Raw genomic sequence first — 26,330 nt, 5'->3', positions numbered from 1 at the left:
ATAGTTGTGCAACTTTAGTCACCGTTTAAAATGTCAAAAGCACCTATCAGTTTATTTGCAAAACTTGATTTTTGTAGTGCTTTTTGTTGGTAAACGCTTGTACTATAACCACATCATAACGTTTGTTTGCTAACTTTACTCATGATTCAGTTTTTGATTAAAATGTTAAAAATTGCACAACTAAAGTCACCTTCCTACTGTAGTAGATTCACAAGTGGAGTGCACAATAAAATCTTCAAAGTGAAAATAGCCTCAGTGATTTTACAGGATAATTTTTTTTGCAAATTTAAAATTATAAGGAAGCGCAAAATTTAACTAAAATAGCCTAACAATTTTTAGAGTTTTATTTTTTATAAGTGATTAAATTGTTTAACTTTAGATCTCAGTGCTACTTTCACCATCTAGATTGCATTCAAGTAGCCTGCGGTAACGGAAACAGTCTACAGCAAGCTATATGTAGCCTAACTAAAAATCTTGTTAAACTGTTCTGCACATTTATGGCAGAAAAAAGCGAAGTCTTCATCTCCGAAGGAAAACAGAAAAATGGGAACATTTCTGTCAGCAAAGGATGCTTGATTGCTACTTTTATTGTTTTTGTTCTTCTAATAGGTAAGGCAATAGATTTATTAATGATTTGTATAACAATCCTTTAATTGCCACTAAGCTATTCTTTCGCATAATACAAAATTTTATGGTTACCGATAGGAATGACTTGCAAAACATCAACGCATCTCTTGCTAGTTTAATTTAGCTAAGAGACTTTACGAAAAATAGCAAATTTTTACTCATCAAAAACGTATTTATTGTACAGCACTGTAGCCAAAACTGTGAGTTGTCACCAATTCTGAAAGGTAGGCTATTAAATTTGTCATGTACTGCTCTATGTACAAAGCAACCTTAGCGGGTTTAACATGTTGTATAACACAGAGAGATAACATAATTCAAAAAACAAAACAACTCAAACGTTTTCGACACGTAGGCTACGTCGTGCGTGTGTCCTTATCAAGAATTAGCCTACTTGAATCTGCAATATGCATAGGCTAAAATAAAAATTGCAAGATAAATCTGACTATGCACTATAACTGTAACGACACGCTGGACTGACAAGCAAAAACTGAACAAATGATGCAAGAAAGATTACGAGCAAATTATACGGCGGGAAACAGATCAGATCAGGTGTAAAATACAGGCATGTGACAAACAATTAGAACACACACGAAAGGAACGATGAGCCACAGGAGAGTAACTGCCGGTTGAGAAACGGATTCTTACGTTTGGTTCTAAAGGCTTTCATGATCTTAATCTGAAAATCAGATCTGCCTCGAGAAATGATTTTAAATTGGTAGATCGAGACATTGTCAGTGCACGTTTCACAAAGCGGCGATGTGCTCTTCAATTGCACTTTTGGGTGTTAAATTTTGGTTTAAGTGCTTCCCGGCCCTTGTTAACAAATGTCTGGTTGACCTACCAATGTACATTGCATATCGTGTATTGCAGATTTAAGTAATTCATGATGAGGACACATGTATAGGCCTACGTGTCGAAAACGTTTGAGTTGATTTTTTAAAAAATTATGTTAAAGGCTATTTCTGTGTAACACAACACGTTAACCAAGCTAAAGTTACCTTCTTTTGTTTGTCTATGGTTCAACAAAGCAAACTCTCTGTTGAAGCTTAACTGCTCTTTATTCATATAAATTATTTTTGTATATTTTTGCAGTTCTTGTTGGTTTACTTGTTGGTCTATTGAGGAAGGATTGTTACGCGCAAAAACTGAAAGAAGTTCCCGACACCTTTTCTAATAACACCACAGTTGCTTTGTCTCATGATCAACCCTGGAACAGTTCAAGGTTGCCAAATGCGTTGGTTCCAAGTCATTATGTTGTTGATCTTCTAACGAATATCAAGCCAGATCCATGGAATTCACATTGGTTTGATGGCAACAGTGTGGTTACATTTCGTGTAATGGAAGAAACAAGATACATCGTTCTAAACAGCAAACACTTAACAATTATTAATATTTCAGTATGTGGTGAAAATGTAAGTGGAATTTGCATTTATGTACAAGCTGGTTCGTTGAAGTGATAATAATCATTTATTATTATTTAAAGAAAAAGTTTTCTTATTAGATCCACATAGACTTTGACTTTTTTTATACTTTAGAATTTAATGTTGGGTTTTATGTTCATTATTTTGTAATTTCCGCTATTGCAGTTGCTTTGCTTTCATACCATATCAGAGATGAATCAATTTAACTTTAATCCTAGCTATATTTAAATAACTTAACCTTTTTTTTACAGAATTTACCCGTTGTCGTAAACAAGCACTGGGTTTCCTACCAACACGAATCTTTAACTGTTGAATTAAATAAAACAATGGAAAAAAATAAAGTTTATAGTTTAAAAACCTCATTTTATTCTGAATATGATAATGGTTTGTATGGTTTATACAGTGTTTCATACACCAATTCTACAAACCACAAAATGTAAGTAATCCATTATTACAATTACAATGTGATCTATGTAACTTTTCAATGTGGTATCTTTTCAAGACGTGTATTCATGTATATCAGCATAATTTATGGTTAAACGTTCTACTGTAGGTAAAAGTTTGATAGGCTAATAGAAATTCACTTATTTCATTGCACGTAAAGTAGGCTAATACGATACCACTAAAAATTTCAGTTAAGTTTGCTTTCACTGTAAACTTTAACTTTTCTGCAAATGAATGTTTGAGTCTACACGTTTCAGTTCAACCAGGAACGAATCCAGCAAGTAGTTTTAGTTCTTTCTTTTGGCCTGATTCCCACTTCAAATGGGGTCGCTGGTGAAGGTTGCAGTTTTACACTTCATTCTGTCAGCAGCATCTTCCTCCAACACTTCCACCATTTCAATATCTTCTGTCACACAATCTTTCCATTTTCTTTTCGGCCTACTTCGTTTTCTTTACCTTTCATTTGTCTTACTCTTCTACTGACACAAGTTTAGTCTCTCCGTAGGCCTACGACGTGACCCAACCATTTAAGGCGTGTCTCTTTCAGCCTGTCTTCACTAACTCAGGCTACTGAAAGCGTAATCACTAACTTACTGAAATTCCATTATTGACGCCCCAGCATGTCAATCTTAGGTTAAACCAGGGGTTCTTAAGCTTTTTTGTTTCGTTTACCCCTTGCCGAATGAAAAAAGTAAAATTTACCCCCACCGTTTTGGTGGCCTCTTGTGATGTCATCGTGTCCAGTCAATCATGCGAAGAAATTCAAAACATCCTTTTTTTCTGGATTTACCTTGGCAAATATCAAAAACAAGCTGTTTATATGCCGAAGTCACGATTGTTTTTGACGGGGTCCTGTGAAAAATAATGTCTACTCAAATGTTCTAAATAACTATGATAAAAGCACACAAGAATGTTTAAGTTTTTTTTTTCTTGTGCTGCTGAAATGAAACGCTGTTGAAATGAAACTGGTAGTAGGCTACTTGCGTGGAGATTTTTTTGGTGGTCTTTTCGCAGTCTCCTCGTCATATGACACACAGCAGATTATTGCATATTTTGTATTCTTTTCATGTTTGTGTTTGTGACAAATAAATAAACTGATTGATTGATTGAGATAAAAGAAAAAGATGAAAACTTACATTAAGCATAAATTTGAATCAAAATCGAGTGCAACACAACCAGTTTTTTAATAACTGAAAAAAACGAAGTTTGCTTTAATTTATGATTCAGTAAATTTACCCCCTCGGTTGGTGAAATTTAACCCCTCCCCCCCGGTTAAGAACTCCTGGGTTAAACAATGCGTAAAGAATAAAAAATAAGTCTGCAAAATTCCTTTTTGTGTATACACTGCACTTCAATATTTGTCCAATTTATAATATTGAATGAAAAATCCCTTGTAGTCCCAAAGACAGTTAAATATTTGAATTTAATTAAAATATTATTTTTAGCTTGCTGGCTGCAACACAAATGCAACCATACTATGCAAGGACGGTATTTCCCTGTTTCGATGAGCCGGCATTCAAAGCTACATTTGACATCTACCTTTGGCATCAACTTCCTTATTATGGACTTTCGAACATGCCACTGGAAAGCATGGTAAGCTTTTGCGGGAAAGCGCGTTTACTAATTTAACAAAATTTACTTTGTTGGATCAACGAGATAGGTTGGATGAAGCGCATAAAAAATCATATTAAGAGACTTACTTTACAGCAGAGATTCCCAATTACAGGTGTTTCGCACTCTCTCGAGGTACAAAAAGCTGTTGTATGGAGTGCGAGAATTTATTAAAATTTCAGAATTATGAAATAAATTGGAAATATAAATGTATATAAAGATTTTTTGAAGCACAGACCTGACAGTGGCATAATCTACCGACAAAGCTGCATTGTGAGTCTAATTAATTCGAAGCGTTTTGGTGCAGCGTTTAAACCGAGTGCGGTACCATAGTAGATTTTCAGATCTGGATACGGTACCGTATCCAATGCTGACTAAGAAATCATTGTAAGTTTTGCTTCCGTTTTGCTCTCACTTTCTTAGCGACTCAAGATTTTCATGTCACGAAGAATTATGTTACCGCAACGCTCTGGACCATAAAGTGATCAACGTATTGTCATTATGTGCCCATGTTGTAGCCTATTATGTGCATTGTCTCACAAAGTTCCGTGCTTTGAACAATTAGTTGCAATGAGCAGACAAGGGAAAAGTGAAGAAACAGGATCGAAATAACATTTTCTGTTTGTTTTATTCTCTTTTGTTCTTGTGAAGAAATCACTTAAACTGTCAAAATTTCTACGCTTAAGACAAAAAATTGTAGGCTATTGCTATGCATATCTTGTTGTGACAACAACAGGATATTTTCACCACTAAAACAGTTGGGAAAGTGAGGATCTCAATTGTGCAGCACGTGGCGTTGTTCAATACAACCGAGCGCATTGAACATACAGTGTCAGCATATGGCCGCAACAATGCTAAACGATTAAAACAAAAATTCAAACTTCATCTGAAACACAAATGTAGTTTTTCTTGCGCCGTTATCATAGATGACATAGACAATCTTAGACAAAATAATAATACATGTAAAAATAAGACAAAATCATAGCGCTGCTACCAAAACGTCATTTTCAGCAAAAAGTGTAGACCTGCAGCGATATCGTAAAACCGAAGGACGGCCTTACAAGATTATTCTTGCCAGAAGACATCAAATGATAAAAAATGAAAAATAGATCAATGATGTTTCATAATTAAATTTCGTTTCTGCTGACCACTTGTCAACAAAGTTTTTCTAATGAAGCGATTGCAGCATGTTATTATCTTTAATTTGCGATAAAACTGGTCACAATCCACCGAATAACTTTGTCCTAAAAGTAGCATTTTTTATTGTATTAATCTTTTCTTGAGTTATTTTTTGTCCACAAATTGATCATTCAAAAAAAGGTTATTGAAATTTATTGAAAAGATGCTAAAGTCATAGAAAGGGTCAGGCACTAAGGCACTTCCTCTATGGGCGATCACAAATCTAAAACTTCAACGAATCATTAAATGACACAAAACTCTAAATTTTTTGCTCGAAGTCAGTCTTTATACCATCGACAACTAGCTATCTCCCACACAGCATTACAATTTCATTTTACAATTTATTTGTTGCAGAACCAGTTTTCGTTCATAGAGAACTCATCAGTACAACTATTAATAAATCATAATAAACATTTAGTCAAATTAGAGGTGAAATTATCAGCTTTAACAATAGTTAATCGTCCAACGTTGAATGATTTATCTCCAATTCCAGCAAGATCATAAATTTTGCGAATTTGTACATCACCATCATTTGCTACTTGTCCAACAAGAAATGTCCCAACATTTTAAATATCACTGGTCGCAGTACCGAAAACTTTCATTTTCATTTTCTAGAGTCATTTTCATTTTTCATTTTCTATAGGAGATCCAACCGCAGCCAAACAGGGATCTCCTTTCAGCAGTGTAATTTTAATGAATACATGGTTGACAACATTTGGCACTACAACTTTTGTAAAATTTTATTCAACTTTTACAATCTGAGGCTACTGCTTAACTGCTATTTAATAGAAGAAAGTTAAAAAAAATGGAATAGCAGACGTTTATGACTAAATTTAGTTTATTACAAATGAAATTGTGATGCTGTGTGCGAGATAGCTAGTCGTCGATGGTATAAAGATTGACTTCGAGCAAAAACTTTAGAGTTTTGTGTCATTCAAAAAAAGATCTCTCAGCAAGAGCTCTGCTTCTACAATATTACATTGCATTGTGTAGTATATTGCTAAGTGGTGCAGCCTAAGTTTCCAATACCATACTCCAACATTACAAAAGATACAACAGTACATTTTAAGAGCTCTGGAATTTTTTCTTTAAATTTCCATCCAAACATAGACAGGTAGATAGAAAGGGATTGAGCGGCGAATCTCAGAATAAGGGCTTGAATCGAAACTGCAAAATAATTTTTTGCAGACAGAAGCCAAAGACACTATATCAATTAAATCAGTTATCGTTAAAAACAAGCTAAAAGTGATTTTATTTTTTGAAAAATATTTTTTGGAAATAGGTTTTGATCAACTTAAGGCGGTTCAAATACCATCTGCTACAAACTAGTTGCATTAATGTCACGCTCTTGCGCATGCGCGTAGTCATGCGACGTTTTACGATGTTTGTCATGTTTTACGATGTAACCAAGACCAGAAACATGTTCACAGCATTCTTGCAACATATTTAATGCGTTTTAGTAGTGTAGCAAATAATAATTGAACATTTAATGCCGTAAACAAAAGTTACATTCATGCAATATTGGACAATTAAACGTGAAAAACAATTTTCAGAGTAGGGGAGGGTTTTGGATTGAAACTTGAACTTTTTTCAGAGGTTTTAAAATGTCCTGTTGTATTGTAAAACCAGGGCCAAAGTTAAATCTGAAAAAAAAAAGATTAACCTGCCTCCCTTTCCTATTAGTAGGGTACAATATTAGCAATGGATAGCTTACTCTAAACATTTCTTTTCGCCCTCACTTTACTGTGATTGTAGGAAAAGTTTGACGACTGGTATCGTTCTAAGTTTGAGACAACTCCTACTATGAGCACTTACCTGCTTGCTTTTGTGATCAGTGATTTTCACCACCATGAAGCCTTTACTTCAGGAACATCTCAAGTTCAGGTAACATGAATTTTATTTGATAGTTCTATGAAGGAAGTAAAATCAACTTAAAAGCTTTTTTGATCAATATTATTCAAATTGCAGACCAACATTTATGCTAGAGCTGACCAGATTAATGCTGGAAATACTGACTATGCGAAAAAGATCACTCCTAAGTTATTAGATTTCTACACTAAGTATTTTGACGTTGCGTATCCTCTTTCCAAATCAGGTAATAAATTTTACTGTCAAGGTTTTGCGTTTTTTCACCGGTATTTTCATAACTTTGAATATCTTATTAGAAGGGCCTGTTGTGATTTAGATCAAAATTATCAGCATAACTTCAGCAGTATAATTATGCTGTGTATTTCCATTTTGAAACTACTCACATTAACCAGTTGGTCATTTTGAATAGAAAAAAGTGTTGAACAACGTTTAGTAGCTTATGGATAGTCTATCTACACAATACGTATTGGTTACATTACTTAAACAGAACACACTTTTACTAGCATGGTCTTTACAAATACTATTCTTTGAGTTTTGGGGCAGCACAATTTTATATTGTAAGTCATCAGAGGTTTCAGTGCAGAGATCGAAGCAGGCTGTGTGTGGTAGTTTAAACTTTATTAGAATTTCGAATTGGTTCACTCAGACATTATCATACAATGCCATCATTCTTTTAGTGGGCTGCACTAAAGGGGCAAATTGAAAATTGTACTCATTTAACTTATGGTATCGACAATAAAAAATCTTTTTGTAAGGTCTAACACAATGAGATGATACGCATGCTAGATTCAATTACTGTATAATTGATTAGAAATATACCACAACTATTTAAAGTGTATATTTCAAACAAACAGCTACTTCTGAATTAATGATAAATACAGTGACAAAATGGCCAAGTGTTAAGTATAGCCAAAAACGTTCACAATTTTTTTTTTATCACGGTAAGCTTTGAGTTCTTGCTTGGTTGGGTTGCTTTTCCAAGCTATTTTTTGTGTAACTTAAGGCTATCGTTTGGTGAAAATAGTTTTCTTTCTTTTCTAACATGTTTTGCTTTTTGTTATTTACAAATTCACTACTTCTGTTTTTGTTTCAATAATAGACCAGATCGCAATTCCGAAGATGATGTTTATGGGCATGGAAAATTGGGGCTTGGTGACATACAAAGAAAAGTTTTACCTTTACAACAGCACGTTCAATTCTGAAGCCGACAAATCTGACACTGCAACCCTCATTGCCCACGAAGTAGCTCACCAGGTGTGGAAGGGAATGCGTTTGTAAAACTAGAGCAGGGATTCATAGATAGTGGGTGCCACCCAAATTTATGTGGCGAGTCATTCAACTGTGGGTCGCAAAATAATAATTATCATAAGTACAAGCTTCAAAGTTATAGAAGGATATTGAAAAAAATAGATCATTAGTGATCTTCGCGCCCTATCACAGTGGCTTGATAAAATACTTTTCCGAAGACACAACAACTCGACTGGATATTATCATATTTTACAATATCAAATACTCAACATCTCTCATCAGATTTGATTGGAGCATTAAATGACTTGTCAAGTGACCGTGCGTGAAAGTTTCCCTTTGATACCAAGAGAACTACGGCTGATATTTGGATTTATGTTGCAAAGGAATATGAATGGTTGCATAGAAATGCAAATACTTGTCAAGAATGCTGCAATAATAGATAAGAAACGTAACCAATTAAAAAAGCCAGTTACTCTATCAAAGAGCAAACTGCCATGATATTTAAGACATCGACCATCTAACCAAAGAGTGTCTAACGACCAAAATCAACAAAGGGTATAAGTCAATATATACATGTGGCGATACCTTCGAACATTGAATGAAACATCTAAGCGCCATACAAAAGATGTGTACACTATACGACTTTTCTACCACGTAGCCTACCTACAGTCCTACATTTGGCTGTAAAATGTGTGGTTAATGTGTCATTGCCTACATAGACAAATCATTGCGTCCTTGATTCAGTTAGTGCGTGTGGTTGTTTGGATTTCAGTTTTCAACATCATCTTCACTGTCAAAAATATTTGAAATTCTGACCAGTAAGTGAAACAATTCCGCCTATTCTGTTGTATTGCAGCTCTTCGTGTGTGCACTATCCAGTTGCTTATTTGGCATCTTACTTAAACGATAAAACTAAAAAAAGTTTCATCAACAATTAAAACGAGTGCAATTGTTTTTACCCAATTTTATTTTCTATTCAATTCGAATTTTGCATTGATTATTATAGCTAAAAATACCAATGACTATAAGTTGCCTTTAAAGATATGCACAATTCGCTAACATGGGTGCTCCGAACGCGATCTTATTGGTGGTTTGCTTCAAAACCACAACAACTATTTTACTATTGAACTATAAATATTATTAATAATACAAAAAGTGCCTAATGACAAGCAAAAATGCCAAGCAGAAAAAATTAAATCAAATTCAGTTGCTACTCTCTAAAAACCTTTACAGCCTGTTTCACCCTTACTTAAGACCATGAGAATTAAGAGTGAAGCAGGCTGTAGACGTTTTTAGACAATAATAACTGAACTTGATGTATTATATTGTTGAAATATGCATAAATTTTAAATATCAGGATTTATTTAATCGTTTTCAAAATATTGAATGTTGCAAACATGAAGCTGTATAGAATTAGGTAGGAGGCACGTAAATTAAAATTTAATAAACATTTTGAAGGATTAACCCTAAAGTTCTATCAAATGTGTCTATAGTGGTTTGGGAACCTGGTATCTCCAGTTTGGTGGAACGAGTTATGGCTGAACGAGGGATTTGCAACTTTATTGAACTACTTTGGAGTGGATCAAGTCGAACCATCTTGGAGAATAGTAAGAACATGATATCAAACAAAATAAAACGACACTTTGACGTTCAACATTAGTGTAAAAAATGTATTTCAAAAACCATCAAAGGTTTATTTCCACAGGGTTTGCTAGTTTTCCCAGAGAATTTTTGTTTCAATTAATTATTTAAAATTCTTTTACATCTGTTTCCTATGAGCTATTTTGGTTATTGACCTGCTGATGGATAGGTTCAATGCCAGTACTTTGAGTTTGCCAAACTAAAAATTACACAACATAGATCAATCAATTTTTACATAATGATAATGGCAATGCAGCATCGAAAATCTTTTGCAACTTGTTTAACTGCGCAACTTGAAAACGTACTTTTGGTGGTTGGTCATATTTTGGAGTTTCACTTTAGTAGAAATGACTTTTTAATTAATGAATTATTATGTGCAACAGACCAGTCTTTTGTGTTTGATTCTAACCCTTCATGCAAAATTAGATGCATAGTTGGCGTCGGACTGCATTGCATTTTCTCGCTGTTTTGCTCCAGGAGTTATAAACTTATTTTTTTGAAGGATATTTCTTTTTCTTTGCTTCGTTTTGCAGGCATTTGAATCTTATTGAAGTTTACCACTGCTATCAAACCATGCCAAAAATATTTCAAGATATGATTTGATCCACATTTTTTTAAACGTTTGCAAATACATTGACATCACTTTATAAAAAAATCTATCTTATATATCAAATTTTAGTAAACGTTTTACTTGCTTTAATTTTCTTTGGTCCAAAGTTCTACTCAAATTCACACGGTCAATCGGTTATGCTCAGTGTATTGTAATATGCATGGTTAAACATTTTAGGAGTTTAAATGCATGATACACTCAGTTGGGGTTCTCACAACCATTTAATTGCGTTATACATAATGAAAAAAAAAATTCGTATCTTACGGCATATATCCCAGTCAGCAAACTCTCCGTTTTTTGCATTAGTTTAACATGTATAGAAATTTACATATGTTTTCAGTTAGTATTAAGAGTTAAAGAAAATGTTCAATATGAAGATTAATAATTCAACTTAATAAATTTTCGATAGTTTGTTAGATATATATATATTTTCATACAAGCATACTTTAGAAAATTTATTTGAATTCAACAAAACATCTTTAACGTCGCAGTCCAAACATGCAACTTTGTAATTGTCTCTACAAAAGCTGATGTTTTCTCAACGCAAAAACAAAAAGACAAAAGAGCTATTTAGGACTCTAGATCATGTCACGATTCATCACCAAACTGATGTATAAGTTTTCGAGTTTTCCGAAGCAGCAACCAGCAGTAACTCCAAATGACGTAAACGTGTGGATTTTTTTTATAGCTTTGTGTCATTGTAACCTACATAGTTTTGCAATAAGCGTTTTTTGAAAAGCGCTTTTGTAGATCAACAGTCAACAAAGAGTATAAATGTATGAAGTTGGTTAACCCAATTAGGTTGTTTTTAATCTTTTACTTATAACTTAACAAACTTAATTCTACGTCTCAATTATAACATTTGGTAAATGCAATGCATATGGGCTATGTAGGCCATGTCTTTCGCAATTATAATTCAAATTATATAAGCCATGTTCTTTGTATTCATTTATTTTTATCTCTGTGTCATCAATTTGAAATTCAGACTGATCAGTTCATCATTAGAGATTTTCACAAAGCAATGAATTTTGATGGTCGTGTCTATTCTCATCCCATCGTAGCCCCTGATATCTCTACCAACGCTGAAGTTATAGGTTTGTTTGGTGACATATCGTACTCTAAAGGAGCTTGCATTCTTCGCATGATCAAGCACTTTCTTGGAGAGGATGCGTTTAGATTAGGACTTAAGGTACAACAATATTTTTTATATATATATTTGTAAGTTTTGTTACCGTTGTTTAAAAAAAATAACTACTTCAAATAATCACAAATATATCTGTTAGGCTCCCCCATAAATGCAAAATACAGCTGCAACGCTTACAGTAATATCAAGGTTTTACTTTTTTATAAGATAATTAATACACTTTTTCCAATTTTATAAGTTAAATTTAAAACTTTAGGCTGTTTCCCCGACTATATTCTTTACAATGCTTTTTTGCAAAATTAAACGTTTTCATTGGGATGCAAATGGTCCGCAGGTTGAGTATCTCTGCTTTATCTTATAATATACAATATGCTTATATTGAATTTGTTATTTTAGAATTACTTAACGGAGAATGCATATGGCTCTGTGGATCACAACGAACTTTTTAAACACTGGCAATACGTAAGTTGTAGTGTAGTATTAGCTTTAAAGCCTTATTTATACAATAATATTGGCAGTAGTGTAGTAGTAAATATTAGATATTGTGAACACATTCAAGGCGTGTAGTCGTGACAACGGCAAAATAAAATATAAACCACAAGTACAGCATATGAAAAGTATATAATTGTATCACAAACACCAGAAACTGCAAAAAAACATTGCTTTGACAAATGAAAAGAGCTTGTGCTGCATCTTCAAAATAATTAAACAATTGTGTAGGATCTTTTGCAAAAGAAAAACAAGGATAAAACTGATCACATAAAAGGGATAAAACTGACCATATTGGTTATAAACCTGCCACCTGCCACCGAAATAAAAACAAACTTCTGGCACCTTACTTTCTAAAACGTTAATACCAACGTATCGTTCACGTCTCCACCTATCCAGTCTGAGTTAATGAAGCTTACCTTAGAGGGAGCAGTGGTTTAAAGAGGGGCAACATTTTGTGTAACAATCTAAGGGCGATAAGCAATGCTGCTATTATTAGCACTAAGTTACACAGCAAAAGCAAGCTATAAATGACTTAAGGGTTAGATTATTATAAGTGACAATTATAAGTGCCACCTACACTACTGTGGTTGTATGTTTACTTTCAGGCTGTGGATGTGACGCCGACAGCAGCTAATCCTCCTGGAGGATTTGCTAACGCAATGAAAACTTGGATTTTGCAGATGGGTTATCCAGTAGTTTATATAAAACGACATGGGAAATATTCTAATAAAATGGTTGTAAGACAAAAAAGATTTCTTTTGAACCCACTTGCTGATCCAACGCTTCCTGAAAGCACTTTCAAGTATATTTTCGTCAAAAATATTCATACTTTTGGTGAAACACTTATTTAGAAAAAATCTCCAAAACTATGAGCCTGCAATAACTGAAATACGGGACTCCAGCGCTACGTAGACTACAGTAAAGTAGCGACCTAGCATATCATAACAATCCGTAATGTAGATTTATGAATCAATGCAGAGCTTTGTAGTCTGACTAAAACACAGTCTTTCTTCTTATGATTGAAAACACTTAAAAACACCTGATAAATAGGCGAAAGCAACACTGCTCCACCGGATGTAGTAATGTTTTATTTAATGTAAAGTAGTGTTGGAAAGTGGAATGTTATCCTGGTTAAAGGTTGCGCACACAAAACGTAGGCAAAAATATATCCAGTATGGACTACGCTTTTTTCCATTGCTAAACGTTCAGAACTGACGTCATACTTTCGTTCCGCAAGTCTGTCAGTAGCCTAATGGGTAAAATGGGTTCAGCACGGTCGCAGAAATTTAAGAAGTTAAAAAGTAAGGAAATATAGACAAAAGAAAAGTATTTTCAATATTCTATATAAAAAATAAAACGGCGTAGAAAATTGCTATGATGGTTAACCGTGTTGCGATGTAACTTTGTATAAGTATAAACGATTTCATTTTCTCAAAGTAGCCTCATAGTCCATTCAGCAGATGTTGAAAAAATATTAATTTGTCTGCGGTGAATCCAAAAGAAATTTAATAGGCCACTTTACATAAAAAAGTATAAAATTTTTATGTCACTTTGTTGTTATGTAGCCTACAGCTAATTTTTTGGTATCTAACAGATACTCTTGGACGGTTCCATTTTGGTATTTAAAGGAAAATGATATGACTACTTCCCTCAAGTGGCTCGAAGCAGATAAAGGTAGTTTTTTATTTGTCTGTAGCAGTAGCCCAATCTTACATTCAATTGAATCAGTTGTTTCAATGTAAAATTAATCAATAACTTCCCTTAAGTTTCCTCCTTATCAACAGGAGCAGGATGGAACTGCCAGTCGATATTCATGTAATTCATATCTTCTTCTTCTTGTTTTTGAGGCCGCCGCAGGTCACGTTGATCTAGGTACTACATCTAATGTATTGTGTGTTCATCTAGGCTAGGGTGTTAAGGTCCACATATCTATCCAGGGTCTTTATAGTCTACAAGACGTTGATAGATAATGTGATATGCAGTCTGAAAATATGAGCCACATGCACAAGATGGTACTGAGTCGGCGAGGCTCCATTGAAACATGTTATTATTGAAATGGCCTACCCCAGTCCGCAAGCGGTTGAGCTTTACCCATTTCTTCCGATGTAGTTCTGCTCCAGTTGGTGTATTGGTATTGCAATTCATATTATATCATATTAGATGAAATGTACCCTAATTACATAATTATTATTGAATTCCCGTCATACATAAAATGATGTCCTTTGGCAGATAGACAAGCACTAACAATGTACAGATAAAATTTAACAGGTTAAATTTATACACAATTTGAAAAATAATTGCAGCTGATGTTTCCACGGCGTAGTGAGTTCAAAAAGATGTTAACCGAGTTTGTCAAACATTGTAGTCACCTAACCTAAGCATTTCTTTACTTTCTCAAGTTAAGATTTTCTTGAAATGCAAAATTTGTAAGCAGTAGGCTAACATAAATTTCCTACATTTTTACGATATATCAACCTATTTTATTGAAATCCACCAATACAACAAACTAAGGTTTATCGAAGGTAAAAGAGTTCTAAAAAATTAACAAAATAAATAAATGCTAAGGCAGATTCATGGCAAGGATGGGCAATGGAAGCTGTTAGAACGGGAACGCTGCTTACAATAATGTTATGCGATGCCTATTGAGTCTCGCTTTTAGCAGCATGATCGTTATTTACTTCACAAATGTAGATACAAACGACCTGTTTTAGCCTGATGTTGTGGGTTCGCTGTGGTAGTAGCGGTTTGCGAAAGCTTTCGGAACACAGTTTCCTAGTCATGTGCTACAACGAATATTCGTCATAAAAAGGAAGAAGATCAGTAAATAATTTTGCAAGATCAGTTTAAATCCCGATTTGTTACTGAAAATTAAACCCCTACGTACTGAAAATACAAATAACTGTAGCCTAAAAAGTTTTTGCAGCTTATTAGCTGTTTGCTTGCAAAACTTTTAAGCCATAATGGTTTGAAGTTACAGTTCTTTTATGAACCATGGTTATGATGAGAAAATACACTAGCATTGAAAACGTTACAATCCAATGCAGGGGTTTTTAAAAATTTTTTTTACGCGGACCCCTTAAAAAAATTGGTTTGAGTGGACCCCCTTTGTGGCCTAGTCCGAGAAAGTTTTTTGATTAGCATGAATTGGGAATAACGCAATAAAATTAAAATAAATTGGTAACAAAATTTATGTTTTATTAAGAAATAGTGAATGCAGATTGTTTTTCAACATCTTTGATTTAATTTCATTAATGTGAAGAATGCTGCTGTTTGTCTTCAACAAGAACATGAAATTGTGGCTTCGGGTTTGATAGGGCTGATAGGATAGTTGTTTGAACTTAATATTTTTTCCATTGAAAAATTTATTTTATTTTTAAAACTATACACTAAGATTTCCATTGGGCCTTCATGGACCCCTAAAACTAGTCCGCGTATCCCTTGGGGGTTCATAGACCCCAGTTTAAGAACCCCTGATCTAATGAAATCAATCCGACCAAAATTCTCATGATTTCACACAAGCCACTGGAAAGTAGCTGATTCCTATTGCCAAAATCACCTGGGACCCGCATTGGCGTTTAACAATTAGTCTCTTTGATTCTTCCAGTGAAAGGAAACGATTTCCTATTTTGCAACATACTAATACTGTGAACTACTTACAGCTACAGGTCTTTAGGTTAAGCAAGTGTACCTTGAATGCAAGAGTTGTTTATTTTAATCAATTAACCGTTTTAAATAGCATGCAAAATTGTTTTTCCAGATTTAATCGTTGATGTTCCTGAAGGCAAATACATAATTGGGAACTATGAGACATTCGGGTATTACAGAGTAAACTACGATCCAGATAACTGGAGGCAAATTATTGTTCAACTTCGTAATAATTTTGAGGTAGCTTATGCCTAGTCCTGAACTTTTCGTTGTAGTTTCAAACTGTGCTTTTACTGCATCTTTTGAAACTAAATTTTTCTTGAATAAGAACTGTCTTTTTAAACTACTAAAATTGCATTTTAAGTGGAAGGCACATGTCTGTGCAGCACTCTGAGCAGATAAATCTAATGATGCCCTTCGTGGTAGTGACAGGCTAATTGAGAGGATGTTGTAGGAAGAAGCTGACTCTGGTTGTACCGGATCAGATCAAAATAAGATCAAACTACATTTTAAAACGAGTATTGATAAAACTCTAAACAAATACTGTAATAGTAGTGAAAACAAAGGAAGATAATTTTGATAGTTTCCTCGCATTCAGGTTAACTGAGTTCAATCATTTTTGTTCATTAGGTTAGTTTATCAGGGCTTCTCAAACTATGGGTCGCTATCTCAAATGGGCTCGCAAAACGTAGTTTTAGGGTTGCCAAACAAATTAAAAGTGGGCCTACAGTGATAGCTTACATTGTAACTGCCCATCAAGTGGTCGCATAGAAAATTAATTTTTGAAATGGGACCACGCAATAAAAAAAGTTTGAGAAGCTCTGGCTTAACACAATATTTTACCAATCGTTTTCATTATGCTAATTTATTTTAGAAAATTAACGTCAAAAGTCGTGGACAGATTATTGACGATGCTTTCAATCTGGCGAGGTATGATTAGACCTCACTTTAGTTTTTGTGACTGTTAAAAATTTACCTTTGAACAAACTATTTTGATTGAAAAGTTTATTTGACTGAAGCAGAATCAAAAATTATGTTACTACCATAGGCTACTTTTATTACCAAAATTGAATAACGTGTATAGGAGCAAAATGGTTGGAACGTCTGGTTAATCTCAGCAAAACATAAAGAGCCCAAATGTAGAAACTAAAGTCCTGTCCAGCAAACACTTTGAAAATTATACTGTCTTCATCTTCAGTGCTATAAGATATAAAATTATATTGAATATTAAAAAAAATATATAATCATACAAAAATTATTTTATAGCATCGAAGATGAACAGTAGTTTTCGAAAACGTTTTCTGAACATGAGTTTATATTCTACATTTTGGGCTCTTTATTTTTTGATTAGGACGAACATTGTTTTCTAAAAATTATTATCAATTGTTAAGCCTTCTTAAATAACATGTTTTAAGTTTTTTTGGTGCAAACTAAGCTGAACTATCACTTATCGCTTGTGATGGTTCAGCTTAGTTTGCAACAGAAGAATGTAGGCTAATCATGTTATTTAACCAAATGCCTGGTGAACAGCCTCATTCAATCGCTAAGTTTGCTTGTTGCTTTTGCTTTGTCTACAACTTTACTGCATAATGAAACGTTAGAAAAAATACACTGCAGCCGAAATTCACTCATAAATAAATTAAGTGCAATAGGAGTGAACTACTTATCAAAAAATATTACACCATAGGTACAATATCGAATTTATTTGTTGGATTCTGACCAAAGAAATTTTGCTGCTGCTTCAAAATTTTTCAACATTATATAATTAGCGTTTACATCAAATAGAGTTATTACTTTCTAAAACCTCTACAGACTGTTTCACCCTAAAAGAGGGACCATCAGAATGTCCTTATTCAAATAGATTTTGCTGAGCACTTTTTGTAGTATTAACAATATTTATTGTTTATTGAGCGTTTACAATATCGTAAAACTGGTCTTTTTTGATTTGTGAATTTGGCTTTGGCGTTAGCTTACAGTTTTTTATGACTTTGTAGATTAGGTAGACTAACCTAACGATTACTTTGTCAAACAATCTAATCATTCGAGAAACTACGATAGTTTCAAGTTCATGAATCCGAACTCCAGATCACGTAAAAGTGTTCATTGCCATAATAAGAGTACAGTGTTGAACAAAAACTCAAAATAAAATCAACCAATGTTTGTTTAATCTGGTAAATTAGCGAGCTCTTTGTTTTAACTGTTTAAAATGCAGCAAGGAAGAAATTGGTTATTGTTGAACGTTCTCGAGGAAAAAAATATTTTTTATAAAAAAATACATGTCTTTCAAAGAGAGGCCTGACCATGGTAACTTTATTTCAAAATGACAAATTGTTGTTTAGAGCAAAGCACTTGGATTATGACACGGTTTTAAATTTGACTCAATTTCTTGGTGAAGATCATGATCTCATACCTTGGCAAAGTGCACTTGACCAACTGAAATATTTGACCAAAATGCTCGCTCGATCAAAAGTCTTTGACGTTTATTCGGTATGTTGTGCATTCTTTGTGAAGTCAGAGAAGTCGTTAATTAATTAGTAGATTTTATGTAGGTTTGCACTGAATAGGCTTACAAAATACTGTGTTTAAAATCACTTTTAATATTGGATACTTACTAGGCCTACATGAAAAGTTTTGTCTTAAAACTCTGGTTCTTTTTAGCCACATGGACAAAGAGTTCAGTAGGTTTCAAATTTTTTAGATAGACATAAAAATATCTGCTTTTTGCTTATCTGTGAAGGAAAAATGAATAGATTGCTTATGTGAATATATGGGAATGCATTGGTAAAAATATATGATACTTCAATGACAAGTAAATGAGGTCTATTCCATCTATAGCATACTATTTTATTGTTAACGACCTTGCTAAGTTTCTTGCTTACTACAGTGTGTATAGGCTATGAACAACAATTTATTGATATGCTCAGCAGTTACTCCAAGAGAAGAAAAATGGCTCAGCTACAGTAAAGTACAGTAGGTCCGATTCTTACAAAATTTGTTCTCCACAACAAATAAAAAAAGTTTGCTTAGCTGAACTGGTTGTTCCGTTGTAATTACCGTTTGTACTTGACATAAATTTGAAACCAATAGGCCTAGACAAGAAGCAAAAGTTGATAAAATTATGTAAAGTTAATTTGACAGTGTTCATCTCGATCTTTATTGTTTTAGGAATATCTTCTACATCTTGTGAATCCAGTATATCAAGAACTGGCTTGGACTGAACAGACCGATCACACGACAATGCATGTATTAATTATTTCATAATAAAAACAGGTTTCCATGAATTTTTCGAGCAAGGCACTCCATAAAAAATGCAGGCCGTTCTTAGTTGTTCAGAGCAAGTTGAAACTGGCAAGATTTTTTCTTTTTAAAAATAATCTGCTTTTTATACGTGCGTTGGCACACCTCAGCTGAGCAATTAGCTAATTGATGATGGTCACACAACTTGCTCGATATCAGGTTGAAAGCTTGTGGCTTCTCGTCTGCTTTGTTGTTGTTTTGAGGTTTTCTTAGCTTGATTATCCAAACAATGTTGATCAGATTCCTGAACATATCAGGGTATAATGAAATAATTAGGGCATGCGTAGTTGCATGCTGTAGAAGGCATGACAAAAGGTCATAATAGTTTGTTTGTTTGTTTTTTGAGGATGATTCCCATTCTTCGGTACTTTTTTTCTTGATACCCAATAAAATATTTGCGGCTGTTTGTTACTACTGCTGTAATGCACCAACATCCAAACTACTTTCCAATATCGCTAGATTGGCATGTGTATTTAAATTAATGCAATCATAATTCCATGATGGTTTCCATAAGGTAGCATTCCTCAAATTGAACCACTGCATGTAGTCTATTATACAATGAAAGTGACATAAGCAATTAAGTGATGGAAAAATTGCATCAATGTAGCGTTATACTCAAAGTACTCAAGACATAGCATTTCATAATTCGTTCTCGAGTGTTGATGATAGTTTTGTGTGGTGTTTTATGTCTTTTTCATTTTACGAAGTTGTTTCTTTCTATTTAATTAACATTTTGTTTTCAGACTACAGCAAAGCAAAGTTATTGATGTTGCATGCACTTTTAACAGCAGCCACTGTATCAGGAATGTAAAAACCCAGTTTGAGCAGTGGGTATCAAATCCACAAACGAATGAGTAAGTAACCTTACGAGGTCTGTTTAAGCAACATTTTTCTTACTACAAGGCAATGAATATTGATTGGACAACGTCTTCGAGAAAGTAATATCCAATATATTTGTAATAATCTTTAGCTTTCGTTTGGTGATGAAAGTAAGGAGGCCTCTTTTTTAACCATGAAATAACTTGTCGCAAGCTTCTTTTTTTTAAATAAAACAATCGTTTCAAACAACTACTAACTTTAGCCTAGACATATACTTCTCTAAAGTACACTTTACATAGGTCTTTGTCACAGTTAGGTAAAATGCTTATTGTAGCCCACAACTAACTTGTTACCACAACTTTCAATTGTACAGCAAACTAGCCTATTTTCTGCGCTTCCAAATAGGCGCCTATACTAGCAAACATAACGACTAACAGAATTAACTACATTAAAAGATATCCATGAGGTAATCTGACAACTTATAGGTTAAAAGACAAGGCGGCCTTATCGGTTAAAAAGTGCAGACTTTATCCTTTTTGTCAATTTAACCAATATTTTTCGTATTGTTGATGTTTCTTGGTTAGGCTTATGATGGTACAATTCAATACCATATTTTTTCGTGTCATTTTTTATTCATTTTCGCCTTTGATTTTTGGTCTTTTCCATCAATTCTTTGACGTAGCAGGAGTGAAACGTTTTTCATTCTGTCGCATCTTCATCACTTGATTTTTTGTGCTGTTTGCTTTCAGCTTAACTGAAGATAATTTAGTCGCTAGCTGATCGAAATCGATTTTTAGCTGTTTACGATTGAACTGACTCGTGTGAAAATAAATTCGTTTGTATAACAAGACATGTAACCGAGTCGTTCATATCAAACATTGTTGTGGGTTTGACACCTGTCAGAAGATATTTTATTTTCTTGGTTCAGTATGACAATAGCGTTGAATTTTACCTTGATTTGCTATTTGAAATATGTTCACTGATTCATGATAACTTGCAATTTATATTTGAAGTAATGTGTTGTTGATTTCTATTTCACATGTCATGAAAAACCTTTCTTTTAGCATTTCTCCCAATTTTCGCCAAGCAGTATATTGCCACGCTATTGCTAATGGAGACATTAAGGAATGGAAATTTATTTGGAGAAAGTATTTAAACGAAAGAGAAGCTCGCGAAAAAGATGCTCTTCAAAATGCGCTAACATGCACCAGGTCCAGCTTGCTGATCAAAAGGTTATAACACTTACTGATCAACAGATACTGAAGTTTGATTGCATGAAGTTAATAAAACTACTCATTTGAATATTCGTTTTGTTAATGATAGAAATAGGCTAAACTCTATCATAAATATTTAGTTTTTAAAGCTAGTAGTTACTTACATCACAGGCTTGACACAAGCTCATTCAGAAAAGTTTACAAGTGAACAAAAAATGTTGCAATTACGATCTCTCACAAAGTAGGTTACTCTCTGGAACTTTGCAAAGCTTGCATTCGGGCTGTTCAACTCCTATGTAGTGTGACCTATGATGTTCATTTCAGATCTTAAGAGCTTTTTATACCTCAAATGTTACTCTTGGTTTTCTAAATACGAAAGCAAAAGTAGGGTTACGATAAAATGTGAAGATTACAACAGTGGAACGGTATCAATATAAGTTTATTTACTTTACTTTTGCATTAATTTACCATCACAGCAAAGAAATAGGCTACAAAGTTGATTAAAAAAATATATGAGTTTGACTAATAACCTACTTCAACCAAGTGATCAACTCATAATTGTTTTGTTTTTTTGTCAATCGCCACTAAAATGAAAATCAGTTTCTTGCATTTTGCACAATTGCAAAAATTACATGTGCACAAGGAAATGTTACTTTTTTAGTTTTTTTTTACGTGATCAAAATGTAAACGTTTCCAGCTAGCTGTGGAAGATGATGGAAAAACGTCATCAATAGGTTGCTCGAGTTCCCGATCACGTTTGGTCTTGCTTGGTTTTGTAATGTGTATTCCTTCCTTTAAGAATTGTTACAAAATTAATCGACAAAAGCTGATACTAGGCTACTACCTTTACCGTGAGTAAGCTATTTAGCACCGTTTGTGCCAGGCACACAACCTGCAAAACACTTTTAAATGATACAAAACTGACGAAATGATCCAAAGATCAACTGCCAAAATTTTCAGCTAGGTTTATTATACTTGGCATCCTGGTGACCTTTATCGCAGACTATGCATTAATTAATTATGCAATGTGGCTTTGGACGACAAGTTTTTCCATCCACTGGCTTGAACCTACGCCAAATTGTACACAAGACTTTCTAACGTTGCCTCGATAATGCTCAATAGCATTTAATATAGGCTACATTGATATGACACTGATATTTGTGTCATTTTGTAGGCTCTTGGGTTATTTCAAGAAGGGAACGTTCATATCTTTGCAAAAAGATTCTGACATCCTGATGCATCTTTGTGGCAACGATCATGCTCGGGACATGGTGTTCGACTTTGTTTTAAAAACATCGGCGTTTTTTTACGACCAGTAAGTTATACAAAGTATTGTTTCCGGTAGAACTTATTGTAGTAGGCTATATCAACAGACGAGCATGCTTGTACACTTTAGTAGTTTGTGCTCACTCTTGAAAGCTGGAGCTAACTTGTTTGGCATACTACAATTACAGTAGGCCTATAGCAACCATTTTTTTTCAATTTTTCCACAAAACACTGTCATATAGGCTACCTTTAGTAGGCTGCCTAAAAAGCGATAATTTTACGTAGACTAGGCTTAGCCTATATGGTCTTTGTGTCTAATGCAAATAAATAATAAAGTAAATTAGTCCAAAGAAACTTGGATAATGAATCGTTGTACAAGATATTTCATGTCCTCTTAGTAGCCTACCATGCACGATTGCACGCCCGTGCACGTTGCCAAATACCCCTGCCTTGTATGAGTGATGCAAAGAAGTAAATAAAAATTCCTCAATAAATGTTACCTTATAGCCTACTTCACTTGGATAAACCGCAGCTGTAGTGCATTTTTGCGTTAAAACTTTTTAATACTGTAGTTCTGCATATAGGCGCTTAGTCTATTTGAAGCATTAGGTTTTTATTTGTGAAATGCAACTACATAGTAAGTCTAGGCTATAATATAAGTGGGAAATAACAGATCGTTCATGATAACATAAAACAAGACTTTCTAATGTGCACGGCTCGCTCAAAAGTTACTTCCACTTTTTTAACATGAATTAAAAATTTACTCACTTCCAGGAGACTTATTCAAGCCTGCACTTCATCGTTTTCAACTGAGTTTGAACTTGGAAAAGTGAGTATTTGTTAAATTGATAAAATGCTTAATTTTCACTTTTAACAAAATGCAGTCCTGTACCTTATACTAATTTGTTTCTTGATATAAAACTCTTTAACTTTTGAAAACATGAGAAAACGATTTGTATGCTTCTGAATAGATTTAATAAACGTAGGCTATGCTATTATCGTTATGAAGGCCAGTAATAATGATTTTCCATGTTGCTAGAACCTAGATCGGTGGAGTGAATTTCGGTGGAGTAGGGTGGAGTAGGTGGAGTAGGGTGGAGTAGGTGGAGTAGGGTGGAGTAGGTGGAGTACGGTGAAGAAGGGTGGAGGGGTAAGGTAGAAGGGTGTGGAAGGGGTAGAAGGGGTTGCAAGGATAAGAAGGGGTAGAAGGGGTAGAAGGGGTAAGAAGGGTGTGGAGTACGGTACGGTGAAGAAGGGTGGAGTACGGTGGAGTAGGGTGAACCTAGATCGGTGGATTGCGTAGTCGTGCATACTCTTGTCTTGTATTATGTTTTGTAACCCGTTATGGGAGTGATTGTGTAACCTGCGTGTAATTTTAACCTATGTAGTATCGCATCGGTATTTCAGTAAATAACTACAATATCAATGTATTAGATTGAGTTTCGCTTTTAGCTGCATGATTGTTGCTTACTTCACAATGTAGCCTACAGGTAGATATTAACTAATGACTAGGGAACTGTGTTCCGGAAGCTTGTGCAACTCTCTATTATCACAGCAAACTCGCAGCATCAGGCTAAAACAGGTCGTTTAATATCTACATTGTGAAGTATAATATCAATCTTAGCTCTTTATGAAATTTTGAGAAACCGGTGATGAAGCACTTTTAAAAAACTGTATCAGTACCGTATTACTCTTGTGTAAATTCCAGATTGAGCAATTCACAAAGAAATTCCCAAGACAGCAGCTGCTATTAATAACGAATTCTTTCAGTGAAGCCATCCAACAAACGAAGATGAACATTCAATGGAGATCCCATAACGAACAAGCAATACACGAATGGCTTGACAATGTCATGCGAAAGTTTTGAACACACTTATTCTGTTTAGCTCGATCGACGTTTTCTGACATCTGTTAGCTACTATTACAAAATCACGGAATACGTTGAATCTACGTGAAAGAGTCTGTTTTACTGTCTGAAGTACAAAATGTTTTCGCATCGAGTTTACAGGCTGTTCACAATGCCCTACAACCGGCAAAAATTTTCGCAAAAAGTGCCGTTCATTCGTCACGATGACGTATGAAAATTTAGCAGGGAAGTGTTGTTGATGTATATGTGCATAGTTTGATTTAAAACACTGATGAAAATTGTCGTTTCAGTTGTTTTTTTAATATCCGCTTACTAACGTTATGTTAGTCGTGCGCATTAAAAGTGGGTCCTGAGTCAAGTAGGGGATCTAAAAAACATTTTTATAAAGCACCATATTGTCAACGCAGTTAAATTGGTAGGAAAAAATGAAAAAGTTGCCATCTGTGAAAGAAACTGCGCAGTAGGGGCCTGGAGGTTTACTTTTTGTGCATATTTAGGTCCGACAATGTTTTTTGATTGAGACCCACACTTAGCCGCTTTTGGATGTTCACTAATCACGTGTTATTGCGAACAACAGTGCATCTTTCTATGGCCTCAGGCAAGGTGGCTGCACTTGCTCGATTGATCTGAACCATTGTTGAAATTTTTTTCCCCTTAGTATGAAAAGTTGATCTTCAGTGTGCTGGCTGCTTTATGCAGATATGCAGATCAAATTATTTGGCTTGAAATAGATTGAAAATAAACTGGTAGGTTATGAGTTTCAAAAGTAGGTGGAAAGATACAACGTAAGGTAGAAAACGTTAAATCTTTAATAAAAAAATAATTGAAATATATCAAAACTTTAGTGCAATGAAATCAAGTATTTCTTGAGTCGAGTTTATCAAACAAGGATAACGATAAACATTGTTTCCACCATTAAGCAGGTAAAATAAAAGTAGTTTAGTTGGTGAGCAGGCTTATATTTAGTTTTGTAGTGCAGTTCAATTGAGCCTTTTTTTTCCAATTTTTTTGAACCGGCTTTGACGCAAAAATAGCGATAATGGCTTACTTGTAAGGCATCAACCATTATAAAACAAGAATCTGCAAAGTTCACCCTTGGTGAAAAAGTCACCAATAGGCCTACAATCATCGATATCTGATATGTATGAGCACTCTGGTAGCGCAGGTTTGAACTTTTGCCAGGCTGGCGGTGGTAAGTATGATGGTATGATATCAAATTTAAAGTACACACAGATCTCGTGAAGGCGTCGTGACTCATGACATCCTCTCGCTTGTTTTACCAATACTGAATGCAGCACAAAAAGGTAGGTGGTCTCTCCAAACACAACAGCTTCCGGCAGAAGCGGCAGAAGCGACAATGAAGAGCAAAACGCTTGAGTCAGTATGCACTGCAGGCCATGTCTCGGAGAACCAGCTCAGTGACTGGTGGTTTTGCATTTGGCTTTAGTGCTGGTATATCTGAGATCGATTCCAGGTCGAGTCAAACCGAAGACTTTGAAAATGGTTTTGATTGTGTTCTTTCTAACATAATGGAGTGAGATTAAGTCGGGTAATGCTGTGATGACATCGTGAACCTGATACAAAAATTTTAAAAAATGAGCCCTGCCACTAAAAGACCTTAACTGTTGTAGAGCAACAATAAATAAACCATAACATAATTACTACATCACGGATAACAAACAAGAACAACTCAAGCTGAAACGTTAGCACAATTACAAATCAAGAAGCAATCGAGCCGTCAGAACAATATCATATTTTTTATTATATCTTATTGGGCACGACCACAATCACTGCAAATAATTATTCAATTGGCTTATACTGTATACAAACTGCAAATTATTTGTAGCAATGTGTTTAACAAAGATTTTACTTGTAAACATATTTTCACAGTTGGTGACAATATCGTTATAAGCTTATTGGGAGTGTTGATTCTTAT

General features: G+C 34.4%; 1 protein-coding gene across 1 annotated transcript; it reads left to right on the top strand.

Annotated features, from left to right (window-relative positions):
* Positions 1–436: 436 nt before the first annotated feature.
* On the top strand, positions 437–25,223 carry LOC145774335 (aminopeptidase N-like). Its single transcript, XM_082585560.1, has 21 exons — positions 437–609; positions 1,720–2,039; positions 2,300–2,484; positions 3,938–4,085; positions 7,038–7,166; positions 7,251–7,377; positions 8,251–8,405; positions 9,893–10,006; positions 11,636–11,839; positions 12,191–12,256; positions 12,892–13,088; positions 13,881–13,960; positions 16,044–16,171; positions 16,806–16,861; positions 18,271–18,418; positions 19,097–19,170; positions 19,972–20,082; positions 21,112–21,279; positions 22,436–22,576; positions 23,302–23,356; positions 24,236–25,223. The coding sequence occupies exons 1-21, from the start codon at positions 498–500 to the stop codon at positions 24,392–24,394; spliced, it is 2,877 nt and encodes a 958-aa protein (XP_082441686.1). The 5' UTR covers positions 437–497; the 3' UTR covers positions 24,395–25,223.
* Positions 25,224–26,330: the final 1,107 nt, after the last annotated feature.

This window comes from Aplidium turbinatum, chromosome 7, assembly GCF_918807975.1.
Source record: "Aplidium turbinatum chromosome 7, kaAplTurb1.1, whole genome shotgun sequence".
In the NCBI taxonomy this organism is placed as follows: Eukaryota; Metazoa; Chordata; class Ascidiacea; order Aplousobranchia; family Polyclinidae; genus Aplidium; species Aplidium turbinatum.
The sequence above is the reverse complement of the archived record's forward strand: the minus strand, read 5'-3'. Positions and strand labels throughout refer to the sequence as shown.